The sequence below is a fragment of the Lotus japonicus genome, chromosome 1 (genome assembly GCF_012489685.1).
Source record: "Lotus japonicus ecotype B-129 chromosome 1, LjGifu_v1.2".
NCBI lineage: Eukaryota > Viridiplantae > Streptophyta > Magnoliopsida > Fabales > Fabaceae > Lotus > Lotus japonicus.
Genome location: NC_080041.1, coordinates 103351081 through 103364195, shown reverse-complemented (window position 1 = coordinate 103364195; position 13115 = coordinate 103351081). Strand labels below are relative to the sequence as shown.

Sequence of the window (13115 nt, the reverse complement as noted above, 5' to 3'; positions counted from 1 at the left end):
TTAGGGTGCGTTTGTTTAAGATTATAAAAAATAGGCTTAATACATCAGAAGGCCCCTGAAATTGTAAAGGGAATCAGTTTCAGGACCCGTAAAATTTTTGCATCAAATTGGGTCCCTAAGAAATTTTTTTAATTCAATTAAGGCCAAATGCTGCCAGACTTCAATTTTGTTCTAGTCATCAATTACACGTAGCTTTTTTAATTTATTATAAAACTTTATTTTTTAATTCCAACTCATATTAAAGCATAAAAAAATAAAAAACTTAATAAAATCTCTAATCTAAAATCACTCAATTTCCAGAACACAACATCAACCCAGAACATCGAAATCAAATAACCTTAGATAGAAACAAACATCAACACTATCTAAAGAGAACCAAATCAGAAAAAGGAAACATCTAAGGGAGAAACAATGTAGTCCACGCCTTAGATAGAAACAGGACAGCAGAGAAAGCAAAGTAAGTCTTCTAGATTTGCTTTTAAAACACACATCTCACATAGCAAAAAGCTTGGTTCACCGACTCGGCACATCCATGTCAGATTAGAAGGCTTTGTTGATACATCTCTACAAGGGCTAGGCTTCATCCTTCTCCCAGCAGATTTGCACTACATAGGCTTCACGACTCCTTCTTCTAAGATGGATTATCAATGATAATAAGACTAGATAACATTTGCTCTATTGACATTGACTCCTGACCAGAAACAGGCACCGACCCGAACCCAAACGGAACTGAACTGAAATGGGTTTCAGCGAATCGAGCCTCCTTCTACCTTCGGGTTCCGGTTCATCGTCGGCGAAGAAGGTTCCAGAAGACAAATGGCAGTTAGCATACATCATCTACTTCACCCTCGGCCTCGGTTACATGCTTCCATGGAACGATTTCATCACCACCGTCGATTACTTCTCCTACATCTACCCCGACGCTAGCGTTGACCGCATCTTCGCTGTCGTTTACATGCTCGTCGGCCTCTTTAGACTCTTCCTCATCATCCTTTACCTTCTTCTGAGATGGATTATCAATGATAGTAAGACCAAATAACATTTGAGGGTGAGGTGGGTTTATGGGTTCAGTGGTGGCTTTGTTAAAGGCACCACAATCATTCAACCATGGCCTTGGGAGAGAGAGAAAGAGAAAGATGATAGAAGGTGAGGGGAGAGGAAGGGGTGGCAGCTGAAGATGGAGAACTAGGGTTCTGGGGAGAAGATGGTTCTATCTTCTTCCACTCTAGGGTTGAAATTGGGGCTGAAGAATGAAGATGAATAGTCAGGGCTTAATTGGGGATTCTCAGATTAGATTAGGAATTACTATTTGATTAGAGTTGATTTTTTCAAGTTATTAGCTTAGATTAAGTTTTTTATTAAGTTAGTTGGAATAAAAAAAAAGATTTGGAATTAATTGTATTAAAAAAAACGAAAAAGCCAAGTGGAAATGTTGAGTGAGTTAAAAATCGAGCCACATCACCAGCTGGCACACTTTGACCTTAATTGAATTAAAAAAAATTTCTTAGGGACCCAATTTGATGCAAAAATTTTACAGGTCCTGAAACTGATTCCCTTTACAATTCCAGGGGCCTTCTGATGTATTAAGCCTAAAAAATAAATAAATTTCAGCTTTTTTGTAAAAGAGATTATTGTTTAGAAATTTTTATGAGAAATATAACCTGATTTGTGTTTGATTATATTAATGAAAACTTTTTTTTTTGCTTTCATCTATAGTGGCTTAATTGCACATTTGGTTCTCACTTATATCACTTTCACGATTCTAGTCCCAGACAAAAATTAATTTCATTTTGCATCCCTAACGTAAACCTCTGTTTGCCGGAATGGTTTTTCATCCAATTCCATCCACTACTTAACGGTGAAAAAAATTAATAAAAAATTAACCTAAAAATCTATTCATTTCCTCACAAAAAACTCACATGTTCGTCTTACAATTCCAGAAAAATCAAGCAAGTTCATCTTCTCCACCAAAATCCTAGAAAAACTCAAAAAATAAAAACAACAACAAATCTAAAAACTCAAATCCAACAACAACAACTACTAATGATCTTCATGTTCTTCTTCTATCATCTTCACTATCTTCCATCATTTAACTCATTAAATCCAAAAATTAAAAAACTTTGAGCAAAGAGTCTTTTGGAAGTTATCATCAGGTCTTATCTAAATCCAATAATTTTATCCGGACTTTTCTTCTTCTAACTTTCACTTTCCAAATCAAGTTCATCTTCCTCAATCACAAAGAGAAAAAACCTGCACATAAATTGTGGAAGAAGAAGGAGTGGGCCACCATGCCACCATAACCACCGGGTACTTAGCCCAGTACACGAACATCTGCGGGTTGTAGAAGATGTTGAGGCCGTGGATTCGACACTGGTCCACTTTGTTCTTGAAGAATCGTAAAACAAATTTTACTTAAATTGAAGCAAATTTTATGGAAAATATATATGTGAGTAAAATTGGAAACAAAATTCGTACGTAATAAGTAGTGAAGGAGATGAAGTATAACATTTGAGTAAGTTTGGAGTTTAATGTCCTATAGAAAAACTTAGTAATGAGTATAATTTACTCATATTATTATAATATAATAAAGTACATGATTGCTCTTTAAAAAAAGAAGTACATGATCATATAATGTACAAAAACTAATGTGAGTATGTGACTATTTTAGTTGAAAAAACCACTGTTATTGGATTGTACTCAAAATTCATTCTCTGAAAGTCATTTTTGTGGCAGATGGGTATCCCTCACTTCCTTGTTATTCCATATCCAGTTCCAGGACATGTGAATCCCCTTATGCAGTTCTCTCAGGTTCTCATCAAGCAAGGCTGCAAGATCACTTTTGTGAACACAGAGTCCAGCCACAAAAGAGCAATTGCTTCTGGTGCTTGGCAAGACAACAACCTCGATGAAGCACTGATAAGATTTGTCACACTCTCGGATGGTTTGGAACCTGAAGATGACAGAAGTGACCAGAAGAAAGTTCTTTCATCAATCAAAACCAACATGCCTTCTATGCTTCCCAAGCTGATACAAGATATTAATGATTTGGATTTGGACAACAAAATCTCTTGTATAGTTAGTACCATGAGTATGGGATGGGGCTTGGAAATTGGACACAAATTGGGAATTAAAGGGGCTTTTCTTTGGACTGCTTCAGCAACTTCTCTGGCTTATCTTCACAGCATCCCGAAGCTAATTGGCGATGGAATTATTGACTCTGCTGGTAAGAAATTGGTATTAACCATTCACTGTCTACACTTCAAATATTTGTAACAATATTTACTTATCATACTGATAAGATTCTAAACAATATACATTTACTCTTTGTTATATTCACAAAATTACTCTGTTTACACTGAATTCTGCTGCATATTATATGCATATGGGTAAATTTTGTATTGTTTCATAAAAATTGCTTCCACTTATTTTTACCGAAATCAACTTATTATATCTCAGATCAATTTTTACTCACAGAGCTCACATAAGTTTCTCACCAGAATTGAGTAGAATCAATTGTAGATTGATTTACAAAAGATACTAATGTGACTGGAAGTTTCAATTCGAATTTTGTATTTTATTTCCTTTCCCTCTATGGAAAAAAAGAAGAAGTTGAATTGTTTGGCGACTTCATGTTATCTTTAAAAACAGCTGTCAATAGCTGCTTTTAGTACAGTAGCATAATAAAATGCAGCATAGGCTTTTGATATTCAGACTTAGAATACAATTAAGACATTATATTTCATTATTCCTTTTAAATTCTAGTGCTTTGATGCCAAGTTTTTTAGAGTGAAATTATTGATTAAGACCAAACTATTAAGTAGAATAAACAGAACAAAACATTCTCAACAAATTGCTGCACATGCAGATGCAGGACATATAATTTTTTGTTCCACCATCATCTTATTTCCTTTAATAGCACATCTATTCATATCAGATCAATAGTATTTCTTACATCTAAAATGTTTCACCAAATCTTTGTTTATTATAACTTCCAAGAAAACTTAGGAGAATCAAGACACGTGAAAATATTACATGCTCTTCTTGATCCTAGTGCTGACACCTACAAATGGTGGACATTTCAGGAATTCCCACCAGAAAACAAGAGATTAAACTCTCCCCAAACATGCCTATGATGGACATTACAAACCTTCCATGGAGGGGCAAAGATAAGATTTCATTTAATAACACTGCACAAGAGATGCAAACTATGAAGTTAGGACAGTGGTGGCTTTGCAACACTACTTATGATCTCGAACCTGCTGCCTTTTCCATATCACCAAGGTTCTTACCAATTGGCCCATTGATTGCAGATGACACCAACAAAATCTCATTCTGGCAAGAAGATAAAACTTGCTTAGCCTGGTTGGATCAACAACCACCTCAATCTGTGACATATGTTTCCTTTGGTAGTTTGGTAGTGATGGAACCAAACCAATTCAAAGAACTAGCTCTTGGACTTGATCTTCTTAACAAGCCTTTTCTTTGGGTCATTCGTCCCGGTACTATTAACAAGGTAAACAATGGATACCCAGATGAATTCCATGGAAGTAAAGGTAAAATTGTGAATTGGGTGCATCAGAAGAAGATATTGGACCACCCTGCAATAGCTTGCTTCATTAGTCATTGTGGTTGGAACTCCACCATTGAAGGTGTTTGTGGTGGTGTTCCTTTCTTGTGTTGGCCATTTACCAGTGATCAATTTGTTAACAAGTCATATATTTGTGATGTGTGGAAGGTTGGGCTTGGATTAGACAAGGATAAAAATGGATTAATACCAAAGGGAAAGATAAGGAATAAGGTGGAGCAATTGCTTGGCGATGAAGATATAAAAGCAAGGTCCTTGAAGCTGAAGGAATTGATCTTGAATAGCATAGCAGAAGGTGGCCACTCTTCAAAGAATCTTGAAAACTTTGTCAATTGGGCAAAGTTATAATGCTTGGGAAAATAGTTGAGATTGTGGTAATGAAGTTGGTTGTTTTAAAGATTTTCATCTGGTTTTAGGGACACTTCATTTGGATTTGGGAGTTGTAAACTTGTAATAAAACATTAAAGTTCACCAAAGGTGAAATAAATATCAAAGTCAAAGCAAGATAAGTGGTTTGAACTGAACTGAGTGTGCAACTTAACATGTTGTAGATGAATGATGTTGAAATCAAGATGAGAATGGATTGAATTATGTCTGATATTCATGAAAATCAAATTTGATCCCGTGGATAAGAGCATTGCTTTAAAACAAACTCTAGTCTTTTAATTCAAATAAAAAGGAGTATCTTTAAAGGTGCATTGCTAACAATTGTTGGGCCTTAAAGTTCTGGAGCATTTTCACATTGAGCAAAAGAACAAATACCACATCTTTCATCCAAAATCTGAAAGTCTTAGGTGTATAGATCCTCTGACTTATAAACTGCTCAAAGTTGTCATTTTCTTTCAATGTTTGCCTTACTCACACTTGACATTTCAACAATTTCTCTTAAGTACGAGTCTATCTCAAGCAGAAGCTTCAAATATTTGTATTGTCATTGGGCTGGCTGTCCACAACGAGACACGCCGCCTAGTCACCATATTACCAGAAACTTTCAACACAATGAACCGTCACCATAATCAAACCAACAATCAGCTCTAATACCACAGTTGTAGGACCGCGAGACATATACAACTCTAGGGGGTAAAATACGTGGTGCTCCCTCACTTGAATCCAACGTGAGAGAACTCGCGAGAGGGCTCAGTGTCAGTGCCAACTAATGCATCACGACTGCCTGAGACCCCACCATGCCTAGTTGTTCCACTTGATCCTAATCCGTAGACGTAGCCTGATCTGAGTCTCGTGGAGAAAGAGAAAAATGTCTCGTGTAATTCGCATATATACAAATTAAACCTATTGGGGGGGGGGGGAGCTAAAGGAATGAAGCGAATGAACTAATTTACTAACAATTAACAACTAACATTTTCCTATAAACTAAAACAAATTAAACATATTTCTTTTGGTTTCATGTACGCTACAGCTGAGTTTTGGTGTAAAATGGTGAAGCAGATGATTGTATTATATAGAGATTTTGGCTATCTTTGGCATGTCATTTCAGCTAGCTTATAGCTTATTTGACTAGCTTAAAAGCTCTTTAAAAGTGTTTTGTAAAGGAGCTTATTTCAGTAGCTTAAAGTTTTTTTAATAAGCTACCTCATGTAGCTTATAGCTTAAAGCTTAGTTAATTATTCTCTTTTTTTATACTTATCATTTTAATAAAATTCTATCATTGCCTGTTTATATATATAAGAACACTAAATTCTAATTATTTTTATTTTAAAATAATTACTATTCAATTGTTTATATAAATTTTAAAAAATATTTTGTTAATTTAGGCAAAATAAGCTTACTTTATTAAATTAAAATATAAAGTTATTTGATTTATTCTATTTAAATTAGTTAATAAAAATAAAATGAAAATAAATTAAAAATTAATGTTATACTTTTTAGATGATAAATCATTTGAACTAATTTAAAATATTTAAAGTGATAATTATTTTAATAATCACATATATATTAATGTGTAAATAAAGTAATGGTAAATGTAAAAGAATTATACAAGTGTGCCCTTTATGTCATTTTACAATTTCAGCTTGCTCAGCAGATAGTTTTACCAAACACTGTTATCCAATGAGGTACCTTTTCAGCTAACTTTTCACCTTTCAGATAGCTTATCAGCTAGGCATGCCAAACATAGCATTTATCCTCCTCGTGATATTTCCACTTGGTTCTCGGGTCTCCAATATTTTTGATAGTTTTCCTCCATTTTACTGTAATCTTCTAAGAGATTTCCAACATGTGATATTATTTTGGGACTTAACTCACTTTTTGTAGGCCCATACTGTCACATATGATTTAAGGCACTCATAAGGTCTCGATGCACATTTCTCTTTAATAGTTTGGATCTTACTATTAGAAGTTCAACATTGGCTAAATATGTGGCCAATGTGAGACTCTAACATATTAGAATTAGGGAGACCTAACTCAACCCAAAATATAGCTCAAGAGTTTAGGGTTGCTCTACCATTTATAAGCACTTGATTGGTCATATCTCTAGCCAACGTGAGACTCGAACACCCCCTCACGCACAGAGTTGGACATCTAGAGCATGAAATGAACATCAACGGGTGACCCAAATATGGAGATTCTTCACAACAAATGGATATACATGCTCTGATACCATATTAGAATTAGGGAGACCTAACTCAACCCAAAAGCTAGCTCAAGAGTTGAGGGTTGCTCTACCCTTTATAAGCAATTGATTGACCATATCTCTAGCTAATGTGGGACTCTAACACACCCCTTCACGCCCAGGGCTAGATATATGAAGCGTGAAATTATCATCAACGGGTGGCCCGAATATGGGTAAGTCTTCACAACAAATGAATATATGATAGGCTCTGATACCATATTATAATTAAGGAGACCAAACTCAACCCAAAAGCTAGCTCAAGAGTTGAGAGTTGCTATACACATTATAAGCACTTGTTTGGCTACGTCTCTTGGCAATGTGAGACTTCTAACACTTACTTTACTTTTGGTTGGAGCCACAGTACCCAATATATTTATATTATTTATTTTACCTTTCTTATATTGAATGAGAGAGCAACAATGATTATTTTATTTAAGATCTCACTTTTAAAGGTAGCGAGCTAAGGCAGGAATCTTTGCTTTTGCTAAGATCTCATGCCATGTAGGACAACTTCAGTAGTAAAATCTTGTTAGATCCAAATCTTATTTTAAATTATCTCATATTAAGATCTCCATTGGAGATTCTCTAAGAGATCTAAATTATCAAGTCATAGGCATATACAATTCACGCTCTGGTCTTTTTTTTACCGCGATCAAATTGGATCTATTTGATCGATGTTAGATGCCTCACACTAACTAGAGATATAACATAAATAGTCTTTATAAAGTATAGAACAACTCTTAACCCTTAGCTAAATTTTGAGTTGAGTTAGGTTTCTTAAATTCTAATAATGTAGTTGTAATATTTATAGCAATGATAATTCCTAAAACCATTTAAGACTTCAATCACATTTGTATAAAGCTTCGCAAAATAGGCATTCAAATCCAAGGCATGCTACATTATTATTTTTAGATAGGCTTAAATACTCTGGAAGTCCTTGAAATTGTCTCTCGTATGAAAATAAGTCCCTGAAATTTTTTTTTCCGATTCCGAATTCCTGAAATTATTTTTTTAATCAGAATAGGTCCCTACTCGTGTTTCCAGCCTATGTGGCTTAATTTTTGCTGAGTCAATTATTCCACGTGGCTTTTATATATTTTTTAAAAATACACATGGATTAAAAAAATAACATTAAACATTTAAAAAAATAAAATTTTAATGTAATTAACCCTAAATCCCTAAATCTAATTCAACTTAAATGTTTAATTTAATTTTTTTAAATGTTTAATTTTATTTTTTAATCCATGTGTATTTAAAAAAAATAGAAAAGCCACGTGGAATAATTGACTCAGCAAAAATTAAGCCACATAGGCTGGAAACACGAGTAGGGACTTATTCTGATTAAAAAAATAATTTCAGGGATTGGGAATCGGAATTTTTTTTTCCAGGGACTTATTTTCGTACGGGAGACAATTTCAGGGACCTCTAGAGTATTTAAGCCTTTTAGATATCGGCCACCTCTGTCGTTTATATTCGAGCTTTACAGTTAGATTTGACGTCCTTGCAGCGTGAAACTTTAATCATGTCAAGGATCAATTAGTCATCTTAAGAATCCCTTAAATCAACTTAAGAATCAATTATTTATATTAGTGATAACTTAATTTTTTTAAGAATCAATTATATTTGTTCATGACCACTTTAATAATGTTAAGAATTAATTAGGGATAGAAAAGATCATTTTAATCATCTTAGAAATCAATTAGTACTATTAAAGATCTTTTCAGGGGAAGAGTGGTGAGTTAAGAAAAATAAAGAGATTTTCAAGGTGAAGGACCAGACGAAGGAACTAATTTACTAAAATTAACAAGTAACATTTACCTTTAAAAAAAACTATTAAAGATCTTTTTAATCATCTTAAGAATAAATTAGTGATATTAAAAATCACTTTAATCATCTTAAAAATTAATTACTGACGTTATCATTTTAATCATCATAAAATTTAATTAGTGACATTAAGGATCACATTAATCATGCCAAGAACCAATTAGTGATGATTAAGAAACACTTTAACAATTTTAAAAAGGGAAAATAGATTAATCCATTTTTTTTATAGGCAAATGTTAGTGGTTAGTTGTTAGTAAGTTAGAAAACTCCTTCAAATTTCTCTTACAGGATTCGAACCCTGGACCTTCCCCTCCCCAACCCTTATGTCCCCTAACTCTTACCACTTGAGCTAACCCTCGGGGACTAGATTGTTGGGTTTTTCCCTCCTAAGTGGGCTCAACTTGATGGAAAGAAAAAAATAGTTTTTGGGCCAAGCCCAAGTTTCTTTTTATTTAAAGGGAATTTGAAACCCTTATTTTGAGGAGCAACAGCAGCACATCACGTTGTTTTTGAAGCCGCAACACTTGTTTGGAGAAGAGGGTTTTTGGCTCTGACAGATTTTTCCGGTACATCATTTGTTCTCCGTTTTGGATGAATTTTTAGTATGCCCTTCGTGTCTATGAGCTCTTTATATTAACCTGTTTTATTTGGGATTTTTCTTCTCTGTTGTTTGGGAGGTTTACCCTTTTGCTGTGGGCTTTTGCTGTATCCTATTTCCACCTTTCACTGGTGTAGTTTTTCCTTTTTGTTTGGGGTTTATTTCCACCTTTTTGGGTGAAGCTTTTGATGTCGTGGGACATTATTTTGTAACCATTATTTTTCTTATAGTGGATTACTTTGTGGTTGTTTACTTCTCATATCGAGAAGGTTTTTCCACGTTAAAATTCTTGTGCCTCTACTTTATTTTTATTGCCTCGGTGGTTATTTGGATTTGCTTTGAAGGTTGTTCAGTTCTTATAAGTGAATATTTTTTCCGCTGCCCCACTCAATTCCCAACATTGATTAATCCATATGTCATATTTTTATTGGAAAGCACTAACAACAACACTTAGAATATTGTATCTAAGTTTTATTCTTTAAAAAATCAATTAGTGATATTAAGAATCACTTTAATTATCTTAAAAATCAAATAGTAACATTAAAAATTACATTAATCATGTTAAGAATCATTTAGTTACCTTAAGGATCACTTAAATAATTTTAATTTTTTTTTCCCCGAAAGTGAGTGTATTAATCACAGCTTTGAGAACAAAGCTAAAAAGGAGACAAAGAAAGTAAGGGTGATTAGTAAGAACAAAAGCTAATCACCCCACAACGTAAGACGATCCCTAAAATATTACAAGTCATAAAGCTATATAACACCATGAACCCCAAAACCAACCCAAAAAAAAAAAAACCAATACAACAAAAACCAACCCAAAATCTAAACGAACAAAGATAAAGACCCGAAGAACTCAAAGGCCATTAGAACCACGCCACAACAAAACTAAAGGATAAACCATCCAGCTCAGAGTAGAAACGACAAACCACCAACATCTCCCTAAGGAGGCCTGCGCGCATCGTTGCCGCAATTTGGTTCAAAGCAACCTCATCCGAACAATCATACCTCATGCCCAAGTATTTTCCCATAAGCAGAGCACTCCTCGCTCTAGTCATAACACCAAGTTGTTCCGAAAACTCCGTTGGCAGAAGCACCAACTGATTCCCATTGTGAGCCTCTAAAGAGGTTGAGGCTTCTACTACATCTAACTCATTAGAAATCTCATCTTGAATCTTCTTTCTTCCTTTCTTCTCGACTTTTCTAGGTCTCCCTCTAAGCCTAGGGGATTTATATATCCTTAGACGCAGAGGAAAACAACGCCACCTTCCTTGGCCGTCCACTACACTAGGGGTAATCAAGCTTAAGGATAACTTAAATCATCTTAAGAATCAATTATTGATGTTAAGGATCATTTTAATCATCTAAAAGCTCAATTAGTCACCATAAGAATCACTTTAACCATGTTAAGAATGAATTGTTCACCTTAAAGATTACTAAATCATCTTAAAAATTAATTAGTTATATTAGTGACAACTTAAATTATCTTAAGAGTTAAGAATTAAGTCAATCAACTATTTATGTTGAGGATCACTTTAATAATATTAGAAATCAATTAGTGACATTAAAGATCACTTTAATCATGTTAAGAATTAATCAATTATCTTAAGAATCACTTTAATCATCTTAAGAATCAACTATCCACATTAAGAATCATTTACATCATCTTAAGAATCAATTATTAATATTAAGGACCAGTTTAATCATCATATGAGTCAACTATGCACTTAAGGGCCACTTTAATCAGATTAACAAAAATACCGGCTATTATAGGTAAACATAAGTCTTTCACCACCATTACTGTTATCTTACTCCATCCATTTATTTTTAAGTGTATGAATATCTTAACTTTTGTTTCCAAACCTTAAAATAGCACATAAAAAATAAAGGTAAAATTAATCTGGAGGCCTATAGTTTTATCGATGTTTTAATTAAATCCTTATAGTTCAAAACTTTTTGACGAAATTCCTATAATTTAAAAAATTTGTAATTAAATCTTAAATAGTAAAGGTATTAAATTTTTTGTTTCAACATATTACGGATGTGTGAAATTAAGTGATCAATTTCCATAAAATAGATGATATTAGCAAACAAATAATCCAAAATTTAACAGAAAAAAATATAAAGCTATTACTATGTGAGAGCTTAATTATAAAGTTTTAAAACTATAAGAATTTAACTAAAAAGTTTTAAACTTAGAGATCCAATTAATTTTGATTGTAACTATAAGGACCTACAGATTAATTTAACCAAAAATTCAAAAATATTGTAATGTTATGGATTGTAGAGTATGCATGAACCATCTTATCTAGTTAAAAGCACGTCACTCCATTCTTATGGACGATGTTGTACATGTACAATCAAATGACCTTCTCCCCTAGTTATAGGGCGAATTCTAGTTGAATACCCGTATACAACGGTTAGAAACACATAATCTACCAAGGTCGCCTATATTTAAAGTATGGCTTGTTGCTCACCTTCTATCTTAAAGTTAAAGACTTGATTTTCTTCGCTTGTGGAGGATGGCCCCACATAGGCCTGTCCATCGGATAGGTTCAGGCGGATTCGGGCCGATAACGTCGGGTGAAAATCCAATAATGATATATATACACCCTATTTTCACATATTTTTATTTATATCTCTCTCATCTTATCATCTATCACATCTCATATTTTCTCTTTATTATTTCTTCTTATCTCTCTCCTCATTCCACCTCTTTCCACCTCTCTTAGAGGTGTGAAAGTAACATTATTCGTGAAAATCACCCAACCACTAGGTCCGCTGTCGACCGTCCAGTATCCATAGATCGGTTTCAGCGGTTTAAGGTTTCGGCAGGTGGGTTCGTGCGAGTTCAAGATCTAGAAAAAATCCAAAAAATGAAGATGGAGAATTGAAGATTGGAAAAAAAAATACATATATGGTCTTTAATCTTGATCTTTGGCCATCCTTATGTCAAAATCCTGGCTACGCCCCTAGTTACGGCGGTGCGACGACACAGATCGGGTGATGGAACGATGAACGTCGTGGATGGAGGATTAAAGTTGGGATTTTGATTCTCCAAAAGAAGAGGAGATCGAACGGCGACTGCGAGATGGATCTAGAAAGGGACCAGGTTGTGGCGGCATCGGATCTTCATGTCATGGTAGCCGCGCTGGACCTCACAGAAGGAAAAGGTTGTGCGTCGCTGGATCTCCATGTTCGTGGTGATGGTGTTGTACCATAAAAAAGGAGAAGGAGGTGGTGGTGCGGTGGATTTGTGACGGTGGTGTTCAGAGAAGAAGTCTGGGGTTGTTGAGCGGTAGAAGAAGGAGAAGGAAGTGTGCGACGATGGCATGGAGGGACGACGGTGTTGTGGCTGGGTTCCAAAGAAGCGACGTGGAGAGAGATCAGAGAATGATGGCTAAGGTATTATGGATTGAATCTCTTAAGCCAAGGGTTAAATCTGAGAGGTTTTCTTTTTTATTTTTAAATTCTCCCTC

The 13115-nt window shown here is 34.5% G+C and overlaps 1 protein-coding gene across 1 annotated transcript; it reads left to right on the top strand.

Moving 5' to 3' along the window:
• Positions 1-2654: 2654 nt before the first annotated feature.
• LOC130728603 (UDP-glycosyltransferase 83A1-like) lies at positions 2655-5109 on the top strand. The gene is made up of 2 exons (XM_057580114.1): positions 2655-3223; positions 4083-5109. The coding sequence occupies exons 1-2, from the start codon at positions 2734-2736 to the stop codon at positions 4931-4933; spliced, it is 1341 nt and encodes a 446-aa protein (XP_057436097.1). The 5' UTR covers positions 2655-2733; the 3' UTR covers positions 4934-5109.
• Positions 5110-13115: the final 8006 nt, after the last annotated feature.

What these genes read in the sequence shown, in the direction of transcription:
- LOC130728603 (XM_057580114.1), top strand. Translation starts at nt 2,734, where the DNA reads ATGGGTATCCCTCACTTCCTTGTTATTCCATATCCAGTTCCAGGACAT. An exon ending in TGGAATTATTGACTCTGCTG is followed by an intron (nt 3,224 to 4,082) that starts GTAAGAAATTGG and finishes TGGACATTTCAG; the next exon opens with GAATTCCCACCAGAAAACAA.